Source organism: Aptenodytes patagonicus, chromosome 3 (genome assembly GCF_965638725.1).
Source record: "Aptenodytes patagonicus chromosome 3, bAptPat1.pri.cur, whole genome shotgun sequence".
Taxonomy (NCBI): domain Eukaryota; kingdom Metazoa; phylum Chordata; class Aves; order Sphenisciformes; family Spheniscidae; genus Aptenodytes; species Aptenodytes patagonicus.
The window spans coordinates 74,293,357-74,317,954 of NC_134951.1; the positions used below are offsets into that span (position 1 = coordinate 74,293,357).

Consider the following 24,598-nt stretch of genomic DNA (forward strand, 5'->3'; position numbering starts at 1 on the left):
AAAATCTCTAAAATGCTGCTATAATAACTCTAAGAAAACTGATTTTTTTTTTTGTCACATTTGAGACATTTAGATTAGAAAATTATTATGAAGGTTCTCCATTTGGGAATAATAAAGTTACAATAATTGGCTGAAAAAATGTTATTCTTGTTGACAGGAAGGCCTTTTTCAGTTTCATTGACATTCAGTCTGAATCACCTTAAAGCCAAAAATATTTCAAAATTCTCTTCACATCAGAAATGCAAAGGAAGTTTAATTTTGGAAAGATCAGCATCACAATTCAACATGACCTAGAACTGGGGCCTGAGCTTCCAAGGTCAGAGTGACTAGATGAACAAGCAATCTTAGAATTTGTGTAGGGGCTATCCTGAATCCAGAAATGATTTCATTCTCTCTGAAAACTTATGTTCTGTGCCTAGAAACCCACCCAGGGAACCACTTTTTCTAACAGCTGAAAATTGGGAAGATCATAATGAGAGGGGGGGTTCTTTTTTTTTTTTTTTTTTTTTTTAAGGGTTCACCACTTTAAGCATTACACAGCACCTCCCCGAACTCTGGAAGGGTCCTCCTGATTTACGTTTAGGTTGTTTGAATTACAAAATCAGGTAGTCTTTGAATTTTGCTCCAAGGCACAGTAAAGACTGATTTACAATAAATATAAATTATTCCTTTTGCATTGTTTTAACATGTATAATTCTGTCTCGTGATATTTTTTTCATTCTCATGAAATTCATTTTCATGAATTTTCATTCATTCATTTTTTTCATTGGGGTCTACAATATAATAATACATCTCAAAATCCAACAATAAAGTGAAAGATGGAAGAGAAATTTAATTATTTCAAAAGATTCCTTAACTCTCTACAAGTTGATCCATTCAGCTCTATCAGGTAAGTAGCCTGATGACAGGATGATTGTTTGAGTTGGGTTTCCAGCACAGAATCTATTGCTATTAAAGATGAAAATGAAATGCACGATTGTTTTTCAAATTTATTTTGAAGTGCAAATTTGGATACAGTTGTTGTCTATGGGCTTTTTCCCTTTGAAATAAATAAGAGCAGCAGGTCACTAATGAAGCATTCTGAATCAAGCATCTGTGACAACTTTGCTTCCATTCTTCTAATAAGCCAATGGTAATTAATTCATCCACAATTACACAGTGCCAAAAAATTGTTGTGCATCTACTCAAGTGACAGACAAGTGTGATGTCCTCAGGCATTTGGAACATTTCACAAGGTGACAGACTAGCAAAACATACTTGGATTTCATTTTGATGCTCTTCTATTGTATCTAATCTTCTGTCTATCAAAACATTGGTAAGCACTATCTGCACAGAAAACTTAAAAGATTCTTTTCAAATGTGGTGAGAAACTTTCGGACCAAAGCCATGAAAGCAGTAAATTAAATTATTCAGCTGCCCAGTCATGCGGTGAATGCTGTAAGTCTTTATGCTATTTGTGCTAGCTGCAGTTTAAAGAGATCCATGGCCTCCTGCCGTTGCTCAATATGAAAGTCAGTAAAGGGAAAATTCTTCAGTTTCTTCCAAAAGAATGAAAAAGCTCCATCAAGCACTGGAAGAGGAAGTGAACAAGAGTTTCCAAATAAAAAAACCTGAACAGCAGACTAGATTTCTCCATAGAAAGAAGGAAATAACCTGGTAGAAACATGGAAATACTGACTACATTTAACTGAAATTTTATAAGTCCCTTGACTGATTTTTTGCTGCTAGACATTTTTTGCAATCATCATAAGAAAATAACATTAGAATATAACATGAGAACAGACGTACTGGCTCATATCGAAGGTATATTTAGCCCTGGGCTAAGCGTATAGGCATTTGGATCTGCTCATTTTAAGTGATTACCTCTAGTGCAAGATCGGAAGAGATAATAACTTGTGGATTACCATATATCTTCTCAACGTGCTCATGACTTTATGCAATTTCTATCATCTCTAATTTGCTTCCCTTCTTCTATTGAGCATCACAGGCAGAGAAGTCAGTCTGTTTAGTTATTCTTTGTACCAACGCTCATCTCTCTCTTTGGTTGCCTATGTAACCCCTCTGGGTACCTTTCCTGTTTTTTCAATATTCCTGTTAAGATAAGGAAAATCAGAAAGGCATGGTTTTCTAAACACAGATGCAGCACAGATTTAAACAGTGGAATAACAATGATCTTGTTATTCTTTTTCCTGTTGTAATGATTCTTGGGGGGAAAGCTGCAGTCTATTTACTTTTCGACTGCTGGTGAGCAAAGAACTGCTGGTTCCATAGAAGTGACTGCTGTTAACAGCGAGATGGAAAGATCAACTCAGAACGCAGTTTATGAAGATTAGGATTTTCTTCTCTTATATGCATCACATTTGTCTACATAAAATTTGGATCTTGTTTAATACTTTTTGGAAATCAAACAAGATCTCCCTCATCCACTTGCTTGTTAATTTCTTCAAAGAACTCCAATGTATTCATGACATGTGGCTTCCCCTTACAAATGCACGGTGACTCTTTACCGCTATGCCACGTTTATTCACACCTCAGCCAATTCTCTTTAGACGGTATCCCATCAGTTTCCTCACAATGGTCACCAGGCTTACTGGGCAGAAGTTCCACCCACTTTTTTTAAAACGCGTTTCCCATTTTGCTGATACTGAGGATGTTTCAGGTGAGAAGTCATCCACCTCAGTCAGCCATTTCTACCATGAGTTTCTTTACAATTATGTTTCAAACCTTTAAGTAACCTCTGATCAGCATGATATTTGAATGCAACAAATCCTTTAAAAATATAATAAAATATGACTTTCTTATTCCTGAAGAAACATTACATTTTCTTCAAAATTATAAACAGCCTATTTGTCAGGCCTGACAAATTTCAGCCCTGGTCTAATGACGTTTTTAAGGTCTAGTTTCTTGGAAACCCTCCAGACAGGAAACATCTGGTTTGTGCCATTAGAAACCTTAGCCTTTACTTCTAGATTTGCCTTATACAAGATACTAATTTTCAAACACAGAACATAAAAGATTTTCATTTATCCTGGGCTTTCTTTGATTGTATCAGGTACTGTACATTAATTGCAAGCACTGTGAGTGTGCCATTGTATTTCCTGATTGGGCCTATTTTTCTAATCTATAATTATTGCCATTTGAGCTTTTTTTAATAGCATCAGTTGTACACTGTAAAAATGTACCAGTTGTATGTAACTGGCAGACTGCTGAAAGTCCTGATTTTGAACCAAGACTCAAGTGTTTAGGTAATGCGTTAACAGAATAAGAAAGGGTGCATTACCCCACAGAATACCCTATCTAATTACAAGGTAGAGTGGGAATAGAAAGGGGTAATGTGATGATATTCATCCATACAGAAGGCAGTAGTCTACACATACTGGCAGCTTAATTGTTGTATATTTTTTTTTATAGGCAAAGCAAAATTTCAAGATGGAACTTAGAATTAACAAAGGGCTGCTTTACAGATACTTTCAAGGAGTCTTCCAAGTGTGAATTGTTACATAGGAAAATTATAGAGGTATTTATTTGAAAATGTAACAAGTAGACTCTCACAGAATGAGAAAAGACAGTCTCTAAAAGATCTTCAGAGACAAGACAAGCTCATGTTTAATATGACCCAAGTAGGAGGAGTGAGCTGGGAGAAGAAAAATCAGATTTGTTCAAAAAAAGAGCAAAGTTGGAATGTTATTTTTATGGCATTTCAGACAGATATGAACAAGATAAGACTGTATTTATCTAGCCAAAAGGTAAAAAAATTGCATAATAAAACTTGACGTGACCTGAGCTTTATGTACAGATGTATACAAATGACTATCTATCTCCAAGATTCTAGGCAGAAAGAATCTGTTAGAGACAGGAGAAGCCTGAATGTGAAAAATTAAAGGGATGTGCAAATCAGAGAGGATTTCTGCCACAGAATGATCAGAGAGAGGTAGAGGTGTGCGCAAAACCTGGTAAAGCTCCATATTAACAATACTGAATTTGCACTAAGTCCAGAAAAACACAGGTTAGAGACAGATCTATGTTTTACCACCTGTAGTTGGTGACTCTGGATTATAGACAGTAGCTGAATTAATATCTGCAAATGCTGTTAACCCCATAGATCAGATAACAGGGAAAGCATGATGGGGATTTGGGACAGAATGCTGTGGATGAAAACATTGCAAAGGAGTATCCTGTAAAGAACATGCTGAAGGGTAAGGAGAGAAGAACAGATGAGGGGAAATTGTACTACGGCATCCGTCTTTTCCATTATTTTAGCCATTCGATTGGATGATTTCATTATTTAGATCAGCAACAATAATGCATCAAACAATTTTTTGCACTCTTGTGGTATTTGCCCAAATATTTGATGCAGTGGAAGGACTCCATTGAGTTAAACAGGCTTTGAATCAGTCTCTGTCCTGCCCCCTCAAATCTGACAAACAATACACTTTTGCCCTGTAACATTCTCAAAAGGCAACTTGCCTAAATCAAATTAGCACATCAAACTATTGTTAGCACTAATGAACTAGTAAATCAACCGTTAGTTAACTAATTAGCATATCAGTGCTCCCCAGAGTCAAGTGATTTATTATTTTAGTCTTAGCAAATATCACTACCAAGTAGTGATGCAAGTATATGATGCCTTAGAAACATGTTTCTTACTATTTGAAAATGAGAAGATGTAATAGATCTACATTTTTAGAAACAGTCTTGTTTGAAAGTCAGAAAACAAAGAGCCTGTTTTGATTATGAAGTTAATTGATTTTTGAGCCCTAAAGTAATATGTGGTTCCAGTTGCATGCAATCGTTTTCTTTAATCCGGCAGAGTTGGTTTAAACTGTGTGAACCAACTGCTCAGACTCCATTTTATTCAGAACATGGGGATTTTTATTTGAGGTAGAACAAAGTTTCAAGTGTTTCCCTAGCTGGTTTTCTTAGCTAAGAGGAGGAAAAGTGGTACTCTGGCTCTGCTCTTCCGTTTTCATTTTTTTCTCACAACCTATATTATGGAATGTGGAACAGATGAGCTGGTCTTTGGAAGCTATATTGCAATTTACAGTCATTTTCAATAATATGCTATACTTACTTTCCTACAGTAGTAAATTTTACTTCTTATGCGCACTAAGAAATTATTTTAAAACTGTTATGTTTTCTTGAGCAGACTATACTTACATTTAGGGAAGCGGATATTTTCTGTACACAAAATGAGAATGTGTTTTATATGTATCTAGTTCCATAGCTCACACAGATCACGTGCTTACACAAGTGGAATAGGGTTTTTCCTAAGGCAATAAATACTTCTCTATTCCTATGAAATATTACATTTTATACTGTTAGGCATTATAATTTGTATTTTCCTAAAATACGAAAAGTAAACCAATAGAGGGGGGGGAAATCAAAGGATTAACACTGCACAAATGCAAACACGAAAACTCAGTACCCCACAGTTAACAGAGCAAGCTGCTCAAAAGACATTTTTCTGCTAATAGATTCATTTTTTTTTATTCATTCGTTTTGAATCTAATTGATTCATTCGGTTTGATTCATTCACCCAGCTAATGGTTGCGGTAGCTGAAGACACTACCCTTGGCTTTTTGTTGCCATCCCTCTGCTGTAGCTCACAGCCCCTGCAGCTACGTGATGAGATCAGAAGCATGCCCAGCTCTTAGCTGCCTCACCACATACTCTAGCTCCTCAGCTCAGCTCTTCCTCCACCTTCAGTTTACACCAAGAAGCCAAACTCTGCACTGAAGTGACCGGTGTGCACACGTAAGCTTTCTCCTGCCAACTCTGCTAGGTGGGCAGTAGTCCAACAAAAAAGGACTACCAATAGCTGGGGTAACTCTTTAACCAGCTGTTTCCAGATTTGCCAAAGTCATTTGCCAAAACCTCTGCTCACTGGTTATTCTCTTTTAACACTCTTTCCCAAGGCTGAAATTTTTCGTGACTGGGAAAAAAGAGAACTTGGGTTTGCATTAAGATAAATAGAATACATTTTAAAAATCTATCAATCTTCCTCCCTTTATTTGTGAAGACTGCCAGCTAAAATCCAGGGTATCATGTGGCAGAGATGCATATTTTTCTCTCTCACTTAGAAACACCTACAGCATATTAGCAAGACTGACTAAAAAAGGCTCAAGGCAGCAAGCAGATATGTGTTTTACATATTTGACTCCAGTCTTCAGGAGAAAAAAAAAAATCTTAATGTAATCTCTCAAATAAGAGACTCTACCAGGATTTTCTTCCAAAATTTTGTCTGTCCGCTTGGATAAATCAATTCTAACTAAGACTAGCTAGGAGGATTTTAGGTAAGCAGAAATAGTTATCTGAATTGAAGTGATTATGGTTCAGTATTTAATTTTAATTTAATTTAATTTTGTTTTGCAACAAACTGTACAGATTATAAGAGACATTTTCTGCTGCCTTTGAAAGAAAGCACTTCCAGCAGCAGGTGACTTTCACATGTGTTACTTGTCTAATAAATGACCAGCATCACATTCCAGAGCATTTCTAGGTTTTTGAGAGTTCCTTTTCCAGTCCCACCTACTATAACCCTGTTTAACTTACGACATACTGTCAAATTGTAGTATCAGTGAGATGACTACAAGTTAAAATTAATCTGATTGCAGTAGAAATACATTCACTTAAATAATTCACAGCAACATGCAGACTGACCTGTCCAGTAATAGGTTAGGTGCAAATAAAAGCTTTCCTGGGTGTTCCATGGAGCGCCAGACTAAGCCAATCATCAGTATCTCTAACCAGGCACATTCCAGTAGATGGACCTGATCATGGAGTGTTAAATCCACAAATCCTGAAAGAATAAACAGGAGACAGTAAAAACACTCCAGGTTTGTAAGTGGAACAACACTATTCAGAAAATCACGTTTAAAAGTGCATTGGAGCTGGATAATCAAAAAGAAAAAGCAATAAAACAGACATTTGTCCTCTTCACATTTCAGGCTGAGTTTTGTCTATTATTAGGTCCACCATGGCTCCATCCTGCAGAACAGTCAGCAGTTTCTAGCCCCCTGGTCGCGTCCTGGCTGCACCCTGCCCCAAGAGCAGGGCAAGAACCAGGAGAGCATCTCCATCCCCACGCCTGTTGCTAGTGGCCCGGGAAGCCAGGTGCACGCTGCAGAAAGGGGCAGCCGTCTGCTCCAGTGCCGTGTTGCCTGGGTCATGATGGAGGGAAAATGGAAAAATAGCTCTTATAAAATGAAATGATAGCTCTAATCAGCTAATCCCAGACCACTTTTCCTGGTGGAATGCTGTTTTACAGACTCGTGAGCAATTCACCATACTGCAAGTGCCATACCTGTGTGGAAGAGGGCCCAATGCAGCATTTCAAATAAACTAGGAAGCAAATGCTGATCACTGCACAACCAGAATGCGCTGATGAACCACTTGCTTGTATTTCTGTTGGACTATAGCACCTGGAGGAAGAAGGTGACCTCTCTCACTCTGTATTTAAACAACGCTAGAAACAACGAATGCAAAATGAAAAGGTTGCTTATAGTAATACTAAAATATGAATATGAAAGAATAATGGTAAGGTAGATATGAAAGCATAATGACAGTGGTCATTCCTGTGTTCATTTCATAGAACAGATTGTATTATTCTCTATTTGAGATTCTCACTTTTCATGAACGTTACTTTCAATCCAAAGATAGAAGCAAAGGGGAGATTGCATAATACAATTTATTAGGTCCTAGCGTAAGTTATTCTTTAAAATTAGCACGAACTTGCTAAAATGAAATGTGTAGAAGATCCCTTAAAAGAGATATTAATTATCTTTTACTCAGTGTTACGAGCGAAACACATTATTGAACTTTGCCTTTTTATATTAGTCTCCAGAATACAAGTTATAGGGTAAACTACCTTACCAGCCCAGTAAATGGCAGTGATTTTGCTTCTGTGTTGTGTCCTCACTAGAGGTATACACTGAGTCAGTTTCAAGGAATATACCTGACATACTCTCAAGTACTATCTTGAGAAAAAGAAAAAAAAAGCGCATGTTTTTAAAGTTAGATGTTGTGCTATGAAATATATTTTTCAAATAACAAAAAGGAAGAGAAGGAACAAAGTATAGCTCACAATAACTTAGAAAATATTGTTATGTTCTGCAAAACAGATGTTGATATAATTATTTTTAATTAAAACATCTGAGAGCTAATCAGTATATTCATAAAGAATCAGTCAAAAAAAGGAAGCAGCTTTGACACGTCTGAAATAAGACTCATCTATCAATCATTAGGAGTGAATTTAGACAGTTGCAGTACCTGCTAATTTTATGAAAGTGGTAACTATTGGGGGGAAAAAAAAAGAAAGTTGTCTTTTCCTGTATTTTTCCTTTATTACCAAATGCAAAAATTACTTTCAGACTTCAGAGACTGGTGGAATGGCATTTGCCTGAGTCACCAAACAGCCTGAAACAATAGAGCTGAAACTTAAAAGAGCAACATTCTTAACTACAAAGCATCGATTACAGCACTCAAGAATGAAATTGGCAGAAAGAAACTGCTGTCTGTATATGGAGAACAAACAATAAACACTATGTTTCCTATTAAGTATTGCCTTAGTATGACAACACATAATGAAACAGTGTTTTTATCTATGCTTGAAGAGTACCACGGCAACGCAGGGACACAAGTCCCCGTACGGTGTCTGAATTTTGCAATCAGTGCATTACAAGTCAGTTATAGTGCCATCATTTCATGTGGCTGCACACTATGCTACAGCAGATTGCTTTGATTTTTGCAGAAAAACTGAGCTTGTTACAACTGTGGCAATTCACTTGCCTGTAAAACTCTGCTCATTCTAGAACATTCTGGATGCCAAAATGCTTTGCTTTGTTCTCCACACTGTCTTGGTCTTTGTTTTTACTACACCTATTCTCAAACCCCTTTTAAGCTCTGTATTTTTTTTAGCCTTATTTTTCCCCATCCCCACATATGAAATTTCAGATTGCACTGAGGCTAAGTAATCTGCACAAAAACTAAAGAGAGAAAGCAAAAAAGAAAGCTAATAAATTACTTCACTAGTACTGTAGAGGAGGGCTATTGTTAGCCTGCTCTGAGAATAGAAATACGCTGCCCAACAATGCTAACTTCTTTTAAAGTACCTGAATGTGAAAACTTTGCATTAGAAAGTCCTAAAAGGGTTGGCCAACAACATTATTGCTGTCTGGAATATTAACTGTGATTTCAGTGAAGCTAAGGAAGTTTCAAAAAACTTCGATGAAAAAGAACACTGATTGTGAGTCCATAGTTTAAAACATTAAATGATCTGCCAGCCTGACATCTCCTTTGGGTTCTATAACAAAACAGCTAACACAAACCTCGATTAATGCAGGTTTAAAAGTCTGTAATGTAATAATACACATCAACTGTAATTCATAAAAAACCTTATCCAATTAACTTGATGGCTTTTTAGGTGACATTATAAGTTTAGTTGATAAAAATAATAGTTTTGATGAAACAGACTTCTACGAGACATTTGATTTCATAAAAACATGCAATAGATTAACTGAATTAATATATTTTAAATGACACATCTCAGTGTGTAATGGCAAAAGGGTAATGAACTGAACTGAGCTAAACTGAACTCAAGCATTTCTAGAGGAACACCATACAGCTTACTTCTTTACCCTAGACAACTTTTTTAATGATGACATGGAAAAAACAGAAATCATGATTCAGATGGCATGTGGGAAATAATGTAAAAAGTGGGTTGATAATGTAAGGAATTTAAATCACTCACTAGCTTCATCATAAAAAATATAAAGACATAAGTTTAAAACCAAGAACATTAGGCATATATACAAGACGGAAACAGCTATGAAGACAGCTTGGAAACGATGGAGAAAAATCAGCCTAGTTTGAGCTTCCAATGGGAAGCTACATCTAATAAAGACGATGAACTTTATAAAAAGCCAGGGAAACTCTGAGAGAGCAAGGAAGCTAAATTACTCCTGCGTTACCTGAATCTGGTATCCATTCTTCAAGAGGGATGAGAAGTTGGACAGAATGATAGAGAAACGTCAAAATGAATAAAGCATTGAAAAACATGCCCTCTAGTGAGGAATAGGAGGAATTTAGTTACTCTTTGTGAAGCTAAATAGGCTAAAGGGGTTAAAGGACTGCAATGGGTAAATATCTAAAGAAAAAGAGAACGGCATTACAAAAGGTAATGGCATAACATACAGAAGCCCATGCTGGAAGCTATACCTGCTCCAAGCCAGACTGCAAATGAGGGGCCATTGTTAACAACAAAAGTAGTTATTATCTAAGCAACATACTAAGGTTCCATGAATTTGCTATCATCAGAAATGTTAATCAAGATTTAATTATTATTTTTAAGACATACTCTTGTTCAAGCAAGCTAATTCAGAATAATGTTACAGAAGGTTAAATTAAATGATGAATAAATCATTAGTCACTTCATCACTCAGAGCATGCTGCACTTTAATGCCACTAAAATTATGTGTAGATGTGCACTGCATTCTCAAATATCAGTGTTATTTTAATGCTGGCAAGTTTTGAAAGAAAAAGTATTTTTGAATTCTAAATTTTTGGTTATTGTGCTTTGAGGAAAAAGAAAGACCTTTACTTCACTGTTGACAAATTCATTAGTTGCAGATTATGGATATAACCTGTATCTGACTCCATACACCAAACTGACCAATTGCATGACCTTATGAGGCATGTCAAAATCCTTGTGTGTGGCCAAAACCCACAAGAGCTAGACTGCCATTAAGCCATTCATATATCATATGCTTGGCAGGAGAAAGACACTTACAGAATAAAAGGCATGGCTGGACCATTCCTTTTTCATATACAGATAAATTAACAGTATTTTTGAGTGATTGCCAACACAGAACACAATAATTGTTCCACGAACTCTTGTATAAATATGGAAATCTGAACTTCTGAAAAGGCAGAAAGGTTTTCTGAGCACTCAGCTAAGAGTAGGTGGCAATTAAATTTATGTTATGTGTAGAACACAAAACGGTAATGTTCAAACTGAACTGATTATCCTTTCTAATATGAAGCAGCAGTATGTGCCGCATCAGTGACAATATGATACAAATCTCTCTCTTCCAGACAATAAGACATGCTGAAGCAGCAGTGGGTCCATGGAGGAAAAGCTATAAAAAGCCCTACTTTGGCCAGCATGACTCTCTAGAGGTGACATTAGACTTGGGAATCCAAAATTGTATGACCCTACCATCCTAAAAAAGGAAGGCAGCAACAACCTACAACAGGTATGAGCAAATCTCTTTGTAAACTGGGAATTTGGGCAATTGCCCAAAGGGAAGGGTTGCCATGAAAGAACACAAGGACTTGCTGGAAGTAGTATTAGGTAAAACATATATCCCTGACAACAACAGAGAAGTCGTTTATGCACAAGATTGTTTGGTTGCAGTAAGGGACAACATAAAGCTCAGATGGTTTTAATTTATTGCTACTGTAACATACGTTGTGAACCCTGCAGTCCTCTGAAATAACCAACAACAAGAACATATATATATATATGTCAAATTTTACCAAACAAATATTTTGAAACTAAGAAATTCATCGTTTGCCTTAGTGACTTTTGACCTAATAAGTAGCTTTCTATTTTATCAGAAACAATTTCTCTAGCAATTAACAATCTCTAAGACCCAATATCCACTGTCATTGCAGATTTATTCCTGCAACAGTAAGTCCTCCAGTGGGTACTTACTATCATTTGGGGATCATTTCATTATCATCATTTTGCAGCTTCTACTAATATTCTTAAGACACAACTACAAGGTGTCCAGACTATTCCTCTTCCCACAACAAATGATAAAGCAATCTTCTTTTTTCATCTGATCCAACTGTAATCCTACCTATATGTTTATACCTTATGTCTTAATTACCATGATGAGTACCTGAAATATAAATTTCAGGCAATTTTTGCAAGACAATAAATAACATTGTGCCATAAAGAATGACTCTGTCTCCAGGTGCTTTGAAGGAAAGTAAAGCAAAAGCAGTATAAAAGTTTTTGCAATAGCAAAGGTCCATCTAGCAAAGTATCCCATTTACAACAGCAATTGATACCAGATGCTTATGGCAAAACATACAGCAGGACAAACATATGCTTCCACAGAAAGCTTTCTCAGGCTCCACTGGTATGCGGCTCAGGGACTTCCAGAGCCAAAGATGGTCTTTTTGTGCTTCATGTCCCCTAATATTTTTTCCTCCAAGTTTGTCCAGATGCTTTTTGAACCCAAAAAATTAGGCATTTCATCCACTTCAGATTTTTTATATACTCTGGAAATAGTACTCTCCAGTAAGAAGTTTCACACTCTAAGTTAACATTAGGAAAATAATAATCTCCTATTTTTTCTGGAAAAAAAATCTCTTACTTTCATTTGATTCATCTAATTATTTTATTGGAAGATACCATCATTTCCTAGGTCATCATCTCACTGCTAATCTTCTCTTTTCCAAACATTTTTAGTATATTCAGTCATTCCTCACATGAAAGTTACCCTGTTCACCTTTGAATTCATCTTGTCCTTCTCGGAGCATTTTCCAGTTCAACTATGCTTTCAGAGACAGTGAGACTAGGACTGCACAGTTTTTCAGTCTGCCCTTGTCTTCATCACCTTAGTCAACTTAATATTATCCATAATTTTTATCACCGCTATCCACGCCTCTTTTTCCAGCTAACTATGAATATGCTGAACAACATAGGCCTAACTATTGAACTCCAAAGGTTCTCTCTTTCCTAAATGTCCTGCCTGCTTGTCTGGAAAGTCTTTAACTTGATAGCAACAGGATTTTTTATAATATCTCCTATAGCAAAAAATATCAGATGTTATACTATACAAAAATGTTGTGGGAAATCAGAACATTTCTACATTGTGTGTCTTAAATTTGCACAGATGAACCGCTATTTTTTTCTCTCTTAATGCAGTGTTTTGAAAAGTGGCAACAACCACAGAAAAAGGCTGTTATTTACAACTCAATACAGTATCTCAGCTGTGCAATGGTCATGTAATAGGCCACATTTGGAACAAAACACTAATGAGGTTGGCGAGGTTGGCAAGGTTGGCAAAGTTCCTGAGGCCATTTCTGGTCCAAATAGCCAATGCCTCCTTTGGGACAGGAATCTCTCCTTCCCTTTTCAGGTACGCACCAGTCTAAACTACAATGAATGTACGCTGCATACATCAGATCTAATAAATACTGCCCTATTTCAAATTTCCTATGCCAAAGCAAGCTTCCAAAGAAGTTAGCCAAGTGGAAGTTGATCTACTCGAAGTCAATACTTTGCACCCAGCACAATCTGGATTTAGGGCCATGGAAACCCTTCAGGGTTAGTGACAAATAATTGCCGCTGGTCAGACATACATTCTCTTCTCCTGACAAACCCTTGCCACATTTTTATGAAATACTTCTGTCTTGCCCAAGAGAAACATCAGAAGTCCGCAGCACAGCACCAGCTTGGCTGGCACTGCTCCTGGGGAGGTGGACCATGCGCTGGCCCAGCGGGGCTGTGGAAAGACCCAGCCTGGGAGCCAGCCCCTAGCTTTGGAGCGCTCCTGTGAGTTTTGGGGACAGAGAGTTCTCACCGAACAGCAGCCCAAGCAAATTATTCTGCAGCATTTGATTGCCCGGGAAAATCTGTCCTATGCTGGTGGATGGTCAGGCCGTGTGTCCAAAGCTCAAGGTTACTTCCTCCCGGTGCTCTCCCTGGCACGGACGCAGCTTGGAGAGAAGACAAGCTGGGTTGCGTTGTAGCTCAAGCCCACGGCTGACACACAGCACAGACATACCCAGTGAAGCTAAGGGCTTTCATGTCCTGACTTTCCTTGCGTATGTCACTGTGTCTGCCTAGACTAAAACGCAGTTTTTATTTTGCAACTGTTTCACTTTGTTAACTAAAGATTATTACAGAAAGTGCATTAGCAGTACAAGTTAACACAAATACATTGAGGCCTTCCATCAGGGAACATAATAAAAGTAATCGGCACTCACATAGCACTTTACATTTTCAAAGGGCAGTAAAGCCATTAAGTATTATTAAATGTATTTTATAGATAGAACACAGAGAGGTTAAGTGCCTCATCCAGGAGGAGGCAGGATTAGGACAGAGGTGTGGCAGGCTCTCAGCACACTCTCTAGTCCTTTCAGCCACAAAAATCTTCGGGGTGGAGAAGCCTCCTCGAACTCAAGTGCAACCTCTGTTTCTTGCAAATCAGTAAAAGGGTAAAAAAACCAGAAGCAACTGAACTTTTCTCAAAGAGAAAAAGGAAAGAAAGCCTTACCAAGTTAGAGTTGAGGGGCAGTTGTTTAGACTGTGAGCAGAAAACCTGGATGCAGGGAACTAAACAAGCATTAATTCTTAATTGGTTTTAAAACACTCACTAATCTAGGCAAGGTAACTGCCTATATAAAAAAATCCTAGGTCTAAGCTTTCTTCCCCCTCTAAACAAGCAGTTTTGAAAGTTATTAAAATAACGACAAATCTTACTAATAATTATAACAACAACAACAACAACAACAACTGCTGTATAAGTTTATTGCTAGTGAAGGCTGCCTGCCGGTTTGCTAGTGAAAGTTTATCATACTGTTTGTATAAAGCAAGAAGGAAGACATATATGTATTTTCTGTACAAAAACCAAGCACTTCAAATATCAACAAAAAGCGATGCTCACTATTACACAACAAATTCCTGCAGCACTGTATAGCAGTTATTTAAAGCACGTTAATTATCATTCATCCCTGGACTGTAATCCAGATGTCTGAGACTCAGGCTACGCTTTGACAACAGTAAGATGTTACTTTATGCTTCTTTTACCACTGAGAGCTGTGTTATTTCTCAGGGAGTTCAGGCTTGCAAATAAAATGCACAGGACATTGTCTGCATACTGAGAACAGGACAACAGCAGCCATTCCCAGTGATTTTAAGTGTAGGAACAGACCATCAGCTGCATGTGACGGCTTTTCTTTTGAAGGGTGTCCTCTGAATCTTTCCCTGCACAGGTGAAGAAGGATACTAGGTAAAATTTATTAGCTGCTGACTAAAATACACGCTATGAAGTAATACATCTTTTCTTTATTGTCTGTGCAACAGTTAATTACATTACACTAAACTTATAGCAGTACTCAGGCCAGTTGCAAGGAGGTTTGAGGGGTTTTTTTGAATTTGTAATTTTTGTAAGAGGTCACTGCTATGCAAAATCTTTTCCATCAAAAGCAGATCCAGCTAAAATAATTTGTGGTGCTGGTTATGCATTCTTGCCTGACTTTTACGAACTCAAAAGACAGGCTCATAAATACAAGCTGTCCTCTCTACCCCATTCTTCCCCCTCCTCCCTCTCCCCCCCACCAGGGCTGTTACTCTTCTGGTCTGTTCTGCTGGTTTAAGTGTTCAGCCAACTGATGAAATAACCCAGCAAGAAGGAGGAGCGTGAAAGGTGAGCGACGGGCAGCTAGGGAGCATCAGCCACCTCGGATGGTTTACGCTTTGTGTAAGCCTGCCCCAAGACTTGAGGTCATGTCCAGCATGACTTGGATTTTTTTGTATGTTCAGCTGCATCCAAGAGAGCATGAGGTTTTCAGCATTTGTTTGACCTCCTTACTAAAGCACCAGGCTGTGCTCCAATCACAACCCAAATCAAATGTAAATAAGTGATGGTTTTGTGGCTGTCAAGAAAAATCATTTCAGGCAAAAGGTCTCTTTAAGCAATCACTCTTTAGGCAATCTCTTTAAGCAATCACAGTTTTTAAGCAACCATGTAGTCACTGGAGGGGGGAAAGGAAGCCAACTGAAGCAGACTCTTTCACGGCTTTTTAAATGACCCCAGCATGACCCTGTGAGGTTTCAAATGGTCGCTTCAACACACAGTTATCAGGGGAGAATTTTAAAACCAAAGATCAACCTGTGAGCCTTCCCAGTTGTTCTCCTCTTTTACAGAGTGCACCTACATGCTTTTACTTCATCCTTTTACTAATTTCATAAGCACTTGAGCTGGCAAAGGCACTTGGGGTTGGGCAGTACTTTAGCAGTATCAGCAAGAGCAGCAAGGCGGCTGGTGTTTCGTGCGGGGCTCTGCAGGCCTGCTCAGAGCTGGCTTGGGCAGCATCGCACGCCTGGCGTTCCCTGCGGCCCCAGGAGACGGACCTTGCTAGAGGAAGAGGGCCCTGAAAAACCTCAGGGTGGACCAAGGCAATGCAGATACGTCACAGGGTCTAATGGCCGTATGGGTGGCAGGATAGGGGTGGCAAGTGAACAAAACTCGGTTAAAGTGAGCCTGGAGACCTACTCTACCACAGGCAGCTCACTTCTACTTCTCTGCACCTCATTTTTTCCACAAATGTTAGGGTATAAAAATATCTCCGTTCTTCCATTTTTTATCCTTTTTGTTCCATTAATTTCCTTTGCAAGGTAACACAAACAATGATCAGCATCAGCCACCCTTCTAAACTAACATTATTTATTGAAGGAATTAGAAGCTGAAATTAATGATTATTAACCCTATTCTTTCTGAATGTCCCTAAAATCCTGGGTTTGTACTTTTGATTATTTCCAATGATCTTGTTTAAGTCTTTAAGAATTAAAGTTTCACTGTTTCAATTTATATCTCCACCCATGCCTGGAAGCTTGAGAAAAGTCACTTTTTAATTTAACACCTTTTTTGACTACACCGACTTTCACGTGATGAAATTGGGAGGGCTACACTCTCCCCTTCTTCATTCATAAAATCCAGTGAGCAAAGCACTAAGCTTTCTGCTCCACAGTCTATTCCATCCCAGGATCTACTGTACTCACCACTGAACCAATTAACATTCATTGCAGCAGCATCTGGAACTAGCAGAAAAGAGGATTATTTTGCAACCCAAAGAAAAGAGGGAAAAACTGTCAAGTCTGTAGTGAACTTGAAGATTAAAACTGCTTCAAGACTACAAATAGAAATTGCTCAGAACATAATGTGCTGTACCCAAGAAATGAAGCATAACCTCAGAGTTCATGGTCTGGTCATTCTTTATAGCCATTAGGAAATAAAACTAGCTTGACTAAGGCACCTGCATCCATTTGATTTCTTCAGATTGTTCACTTTTGGATTTGGAGAAGTCTTATTTTTGTCTATTGCACTTGTATGTGAGTAACAGACAACATGTATGTATATGTGTTGTTTCGTGTTCATTACATTGGCTGGTACCTACACCAAAACAGAAACACAAGCATATATAAATAAGGCTCAGATGTTTATTTTCCCTCCTATTCTTTTCACCCCTACATGACTGGTTTTGAACAGAACCTAATCTCCGAAAAATTATCCAAGAAGTTGTAATGACACATCAAAGAGAAGAAAGACAGCAAAATTAATTGCAGCAATTTCCTTTAACCACTACAACTGTAAGAGCATTTTAGCAGCTGTGTGGGAGTGTCATCATATGACAGAGCAAAGGAACACATTACAGGGAAAGCAAGACACTGGAATGCATTTATATTCATTTTCTTGTCCAGGGAAACCTAGTAAGTTAGCAAGCAGCATGTTTCCAGAAAACACATCATTCACTTAACCCCTTTTTCTTGCACACTCTCCTTCAATGGATTACAAATCCAAGGCACATTTCAGCATCTGCAAAGCCTCAGGCAGCCTCAGGAAACTGTTGCATGTTGCATGGCTCAGGTGTGCATACAAAACACGGGCATTGCACTTGGAGAACCACCACCTTGTACTCAAGCTCCTATACTACCTGCTGAGACATATGCTGAAGCTAGAGCTGGTTGGAAGCACTCTGACTGAGCATTTTACATTGGAAAGTGACAGGTTGATGAGTTTAAAACACTCTGGAGAACACGTCAGATTTCACAAATGAAAATAAACAAATAAAAACAGGTTGGTTTCTGTCAGGGAACACAGAGTCTCCCTCTCAGCTACCTCATCTTAGTTTTCAGCACTCCACCAGGCACCTATTCCTACTCAGCATTGTGAAAGGTACCTAAACTTCCAGGAAAACTAGGACCCTTTTTTCCAAAATTGTCTTCTTTCAATTTTAAACAGGTGACTAAAATATTTGAAATCTTAATGAAGTTTATTCTTTCATATTGAATAAAATGTTTCATTTCACCTGAAAGAGTTATTATCTAGCAAAAAGGTCCAAAAATGTCATTTTGTATTAAGTGAAAATGATTCTTTTTTATTGTTTGGATCTGCCACGAAACAAAGAAATTAATGATTCACACAACTCTGATGGAGACATCTGGAAAAGCTTTGGAACAGTGTACAAGCTCATCCAAAGTAACTGGACCTATAAACCCTATCTGTCATCCTTTGTCAGGACTGGAAAGTTGCATGGAATTCCATTACATTAAAAAAATCACAGTAATATCTTCTAATAAGTACCACAGCAGAAATTAAAGATTAGAAGAAAAATGTGTAACTTAAAATTCAGCAAGTTTCCCCTGGAATTATAATTTGGTATTTTTTTCGAACTGGTAAAAAAGTGGTAGTTTTCATCTTTCTCATTTACAGAGAAAATCTGATTTATTTTGTTTTTCTTTTTTCTTTCACCTGCATAGAGAATGTGAGTTTGACAGACTCCTCACGGATGAGAATAAAACCTTTAGCTTGGATCAGGAAATAGAGCCACTTCACGCAGTTCAGACATAGACTAGGAGACCATTTTATGAATAACACCATGCTGACCCTCAAGGCACAATTTGGTTCCTATACAGAAGACTTTTTCAGGCTGAAGTCTCCTACCCTCAGAGGCAGAAGAACTGTGTTTGGTGCAGGAGCCCTGAGGCAGCAAGTATCTGATTGCTACCCAAATGATGTTGCCCACATTTGATGATATCCAGAAGGTTCTTGGGTTCTTGTTATATACTTCTACAGCTCATGTATGTTTATAAGCATCTACAAACACACTTAAATATAGTCCTACTCCTATAGATATCAGGTATTATCAATCTCCTCAGAGACTCGGAAGCCAAGAGACACAGTGTCAGGCTGGCAGCTTGTTAAGAAGGGGGAAACCAGCTCATCAGCATTACACGGAACTACTTCTGACATCCCATTATGAATTATTTCAGAGCAGTTTCTGACAAGCTGATACCTCTGTCTCCCACTTACTTGAAATCAGCCCTTAAAAGTTACTCCACAACATTACTTGTAAATAAAATATCTCCTAGGAAAGTTGTTAACAATTATTCGCTGTCAGCGGAAGATGAGCAGATCTGAATTCATCAGACTGCAGTGACAGAGTTTTACCAAAATCTCTCAGAAGCCCTACTACTGAAAAAGAAGGTACAAAAAGCCTCATCTGGAGTTTAAAGAAAAGAGCACTCTGACTGAACTGTCTGCTGAAATAAGACAGTAAGGGAAATGTATTTATGATGCTTGGCGGTGTCTCATTGAAATGTCAGGATCTTTCTTGAACACTTGATTAGAAGTGGCTCCTTCAAAAAAAAAAAAAATGCAGAGAGTGGAACAAAGGTACAAAAATAGAGAAGAAAGAGAGCTGAGAAACATAACTGATTTCAAATAAATTACATATTTTAATATACTACATTATTTCAGCCTTAGTTATAATTAATTTTGCCTTAGTCATGCTTAGCGATATCAAAGATCACTTCTCAGGATAGCTTTGCATAACACCTGGAAAAAGTAGCATGTAAAACTTCTGCAAGATATAAGCCACATTTTTGGGAAGAGAGGCATACTGGCAAGGCATAAAACAGGAGCATAACGAGCATGATAAAAAAAATAGCAGATTTAATTCATATTACACCTGTAGGCTAAGAATCTTCAGATTAGGGGTTTTTGTTTCACAAGAGGGATATTTAGCATGCTTCACAGCTTTCCCATGCACCAAAGTCCTGAGATAGCAATTTAGGAATGGATACACTGTAGCACATTGTAAGAGAGTTATACAAAACTAACACAGGGAGGCATTGGCACAGCCAGCAGCAAAATTAGTGTTTCCCAGTGGTAAAGCAACATTCTTCCCAAAAGGCCCAGTGTAAAAGAACATAACCCTACATGTATACTTGGGGGGAAAAAAGTGCACTTGGTATTCATATCAGAGTCAATGATTATCCATAGCTGTGTTTACCAAGTAGGGAAAAAAATTAAGTCACAAGTAGCATTAATAAATATGCTAAGTTTTCATGGGCAGCTCTTCTTTGTCAGCTGAGAACCCACCTATGTATACTGCTTTTAAAATGTGTGAGACATTAACCGATTAATACCAGTGGTTAATTCCACCATCACTGAATAAAATATACTAGAGCTTTCCTTTTCCACAGACCTTGCAAAATCCCACCCTGCAGAAGAAGAATAAAAATCAGCTGCTGATTCCAAAAAGTCTGCCACATGCTTCTGTTGCTTCAGGTCACTATTTACTACCTGTACAGTGAAAACTTGTCCCAAAGAACTTCCAGAAGAATTTGCTCCCTTCCTGGAAGACAAAGACAGAAGAACGACTTCCGAAAAATATGCACTAGGATAGGCAACCAGCCACAAGGTAACTCAGCAAAAAGAGAGCCCCAGGGTTCCTCTATCTTCCGAATAGCACAGGTAAATGAACAGCCTGCCTTTGCCTCCTGGGAAGTAAAGTCTCTTGTACCCCAGGGATGGAAGCAAACTATGAACTAGGATGCATCTTGAGTGAGGGGGAAATCACCATGCTTCCTCTTCCCTTTGACTCTCCAACCCCTTACAGCTCTGGCACAGCATTTCAGAACATATTACAGATCAAGCAGAAATATGCAAAGTAGAAGCTATACAACATCTACTTCAGCAAAGAGGATAAAGGCTGTAAAAGGTGCCAGTAACTGGAAGATTCTTGCCTTTTGTACAGGAGAGATTGGAAAAGACCTCTCTGTTGAAGTAGAAATAAAGAGAAATTAAATTAGAGAAAGGCTTGAGTTAGAGCTGTATGTTACTATTGACAGTACAGGTATTTCTTTCTAGCACCCTCATATTAATACTTGCCTGTTCATTCCCTGTGTACTGTCACCTCACATTTCAACCGGCTCAACTATTTTGCGGTGAACTGGACTGGGGAACTGACACAAGTTACAGGCAACCCAAAACACACACACACAAAAGGTTTATTTTTAACCCAGATCAATCCTGCTACTTGCACAGCCGCCCCCACCCCAGGGAGAAGCAGAAAGGTAGGAACCGCTCTAGCCGGCGTTGCAACCGAAAGAAATACTTGTGAAACTACAATGCCACAAAGTACGTCCTACAAACGTATGTGAAACTCATAAGAAATACTACCTTTGTAACAAACAAAGGAGATTTCTGAAATAGGTCAGATATGCAATACTATTATATTCATTTATATTAGTATGGCAATATTACAATGTTAGCTTCATTCTGGTTAGCTGTTTCTAATATAATGAACATACGCAGTTAGAGACCGTTCAATGTTTCAGTAAACACTTGGCTTACTTGCCAGCAGCCCATATAGCCACTTGCCTATTTGCAGCCATGTTTTCTGAGGGACAGCAGCTGTTGCAGAAGATGCTTCATTATTAGGCTATTGATAAGATTTAATATTCTCTGCAAAATTTCTAATTAACCTAGTATGCCACATTCCCTATCTTTGTGAATCAAGTAAAATGAGATTTCTTGAATTTTAATTTTCTAAATCACCTCAAACACTCCAGAACGTAATTTAACAGGGAACACATTTTGCCTAGAGTCTAAGTGAGATATTGAACAGTACTTTTCCCCTTGTCCATATATTAACCTTGATTCTGGGTCTCATCACTTCCTAGTGGATTAACTGAAAAAACTCCAAACCAAAAATCTCAAGCTGCAGAGACAAAAATCACTGAAATTTCTGCCAACATGCATTTTCTTTTTCTGAGGTCAGCCCGCTCACAAAGAATACCAGATACCCGGGAGAATTGCTGGGTACCCCCCGACATCCTGAGCAGTGCCCCTGTCGGGTGGGGAAAGGGCGCAGGACACAGGCAAAGTCAAGATCTTGATTCCTCCGTCCTGTTAGCAGGGCTCCTCTTTTCAAGAGGCTTAGGAAGCTTTAGGTTTAGACCCAGAGTCTAACTGCAGTGATAAATAATTCATCTCCGTCACTTTGCTGAGGACCATGATGGACAGCTACGTTTCTTAGAAGGAACAGAACTTCCCATAAGGAAGAGAGAACACAATATTTTCTTACGGCCACTCTTAGCTGAGAACAAACTCCTGGAGGAACAAGGCAATCGCAGATTTCTCATTCCCCATTCCACTGTGGGATATGCTTTAACTTGCTTTCACTAGCTTAAATTCACAGCAGTCCATAACTAACACGCAGACAAAACAACATACTCTTTACACACATAGTTCATTTCCTGGAGAGATAATCAAAGAAAATAAATGAGCTGCGTAACAGATGTGTCATATAATGCACCATCACAGTGATACAGACAGGGTAAGAGCCTATCCAGAAGTCGTCTGCAATAAATCTTTCCTAATTATTTCTATGTATCTTAAAAACTCCTATACATCTAATATGAGATTTTAGTGAATGACTCACTTGAACAGAAAACTAATACAGATGATATTAAAACAACCTCTAAACTGGAATTACAGCTGATTGTCCTCAGAGATGTAGTACTGGAGAGAAACTAAAAGAATTAGGCTGAAGTTATTAAGCATCAAGTAAAAAGGGCCAATTTATGTGAATTATGTGAACAGGGAACAATGGATATGTGCACATGCACATACATACCGCATCAGTGCTTTCCAACAATCGCATATTCTTTTTGTAAATTATTTTAAGAAATAAATAAATCAGGAGGGATCATTACTTACTGTTTACTTAGAGTGGAAATTAACGAGCGTTTCTTGGAAAGCTCCAGGGTTCAGCATAGCTGAAGACTCTAAGACAGATATGTTCATCCAAGAGTGTAAATTACTTATCAGCTAAAGAAAAATAGCAGGAAATGTTTTTATAAAAGGATCATTTCTTTTAGAAATAAAATATTACATTTTAAGTATTTAATTTCCTTAAGTTTTGGCTAAAAATATAAAAATTATTACTGTGGATGCTCATTTTTGCCTCTTTGTTTGCCAAGACCAATACAATTTCATCTTCAAACATGTATTATCAAATGAACTTGTATGTTATTGAATGCCCGATGAGCTCCAATATGTAAGCAGTGTTTGTTAAAAGAATGGCACCTCCTTCTTACCTGTTGGGTGTTATTTCTCATCTGCCACTATATGACAAACAGGTAAACAAGATTACTTACAGTAAGACAGTTTTGGTTACTGAAGATATTTGTTCTTGGAGACAGCTTGTTGGGAAGCCCCAAAATTCAAAACTTTGGAATTCAAGTATTTCTTACTCTGGAAAGTTCTGAACAGAGTCGGCCTTGTAATAGCACTTCGGGTCTTGATTTTAAAACCACTGTGTACATAAGGAACTTTACATATGTGGAGTAGTACCATAATCTTAATAAATGTATCTGGATATGTGCATACTTGTAGAAACAGAGATTTACTGGCTAAGTTTGTCTTCAGATTTAAATTTCAGCACATACTCCGTTCAGGGATATTTAGATGGAGAGATGTATTTGAGGTTCACCACTCTAAAGAAGGCTGAAAATCACCTAGAGTAGAACATAATTACTGTGCTGAGCTAATAAATGGATGGCTTTGGATGCCTGTATTAATTGTTTTTCAAACTATTCACCTCCACAAACAAAGAAGGGAACTAAGACATCTCTGGGAAAACAAACATTATAACATTTAAAAAGAAATACTGGGGTTCCAACTGCTATTGATTTATTGGACAAATGTTATGAAGAATGTTGTTAGCTGTATTTCCTTTTTTCTAAAGATACGAAACACACTTTATCTGGAAAAAAAAAAAGTGATTTTTCACAGTATGTTACACACATTCACCTCCATGTTAACAGAAACTCATTTACTTAAAAGAAAGGCCAGAGCCATTTTTTGGTCCTGTGCACAGAGAACAACTACAGTTATGCAACATAAGCAAAAGACAGTCACTTTCATTCTATATTTGTTTATAAACTTGTATCTTATTACAGCTTTCCTAAATTCGAGGAGGCTAGAAGGTTAGATAACATGCTTGATTCAATAGCTTCTGGCAGTCACCTCTCTGGGCAAAGTAACTACCTCTGTAAATGAGAGGACAGTATAGCACTCTCTATGAATTACTCTAACATTGGATTTTTGTAATATTAGAAAGAATTACTGACATTTATCATGCTTTTGAATGAAATTATCACCTCACATATGAAGTAGAGCTTTTAATTGTGGCCACAGAATGTTGCTAAAAGGGATACAAGCAGATGCACCCGCAAAATGGCATCAACACCTGACTTATTCTTCAGAATTGCTTTCTTCTTCTGGACAAAGAAATAAAATCTGGAAAGCTACAGAATTAGCTTTAGGAGTTCATAAAAAAAACTAGTAAAAATAAACAAAAAAATTATGCAATGTTGCAAGATATGTATTAGAAAACCCTCAAGGATATACGTCTGAGCTCACTCAAAGGTTCTCTAAAGATTCAAAGTGGTTCTCTAACTACTTTTCCTTTCCTAGCTCTGTTTCCCTTGATTGAAAATTTATGCAAA

The 24,598-nt window shown here is 37.8% G+C and overlaps 1 protein-coding gene across 1 annotated transcript in view; it reads right to left on the reverse strand.

Moving 5' to 3' along the window:
• The window catches only part of ESR1 (estrogen receptor 1), a 115,463-nt gene that overhangs the window by 22,457 nt on the left and 68,408 nt on the right, over positions 1-24,598 (reverse strand). The window contains exon 5 of the mRNA XM_076333839.1: positions 6,661-6,799. Within this exon, the coding sequence (XP_076189954.1) occupies positions 6,661-6,799 (139 nt within the window). The remainder of the gene's footprint in view (positions 1-6,660; positions 6,800-24,598) is intronic.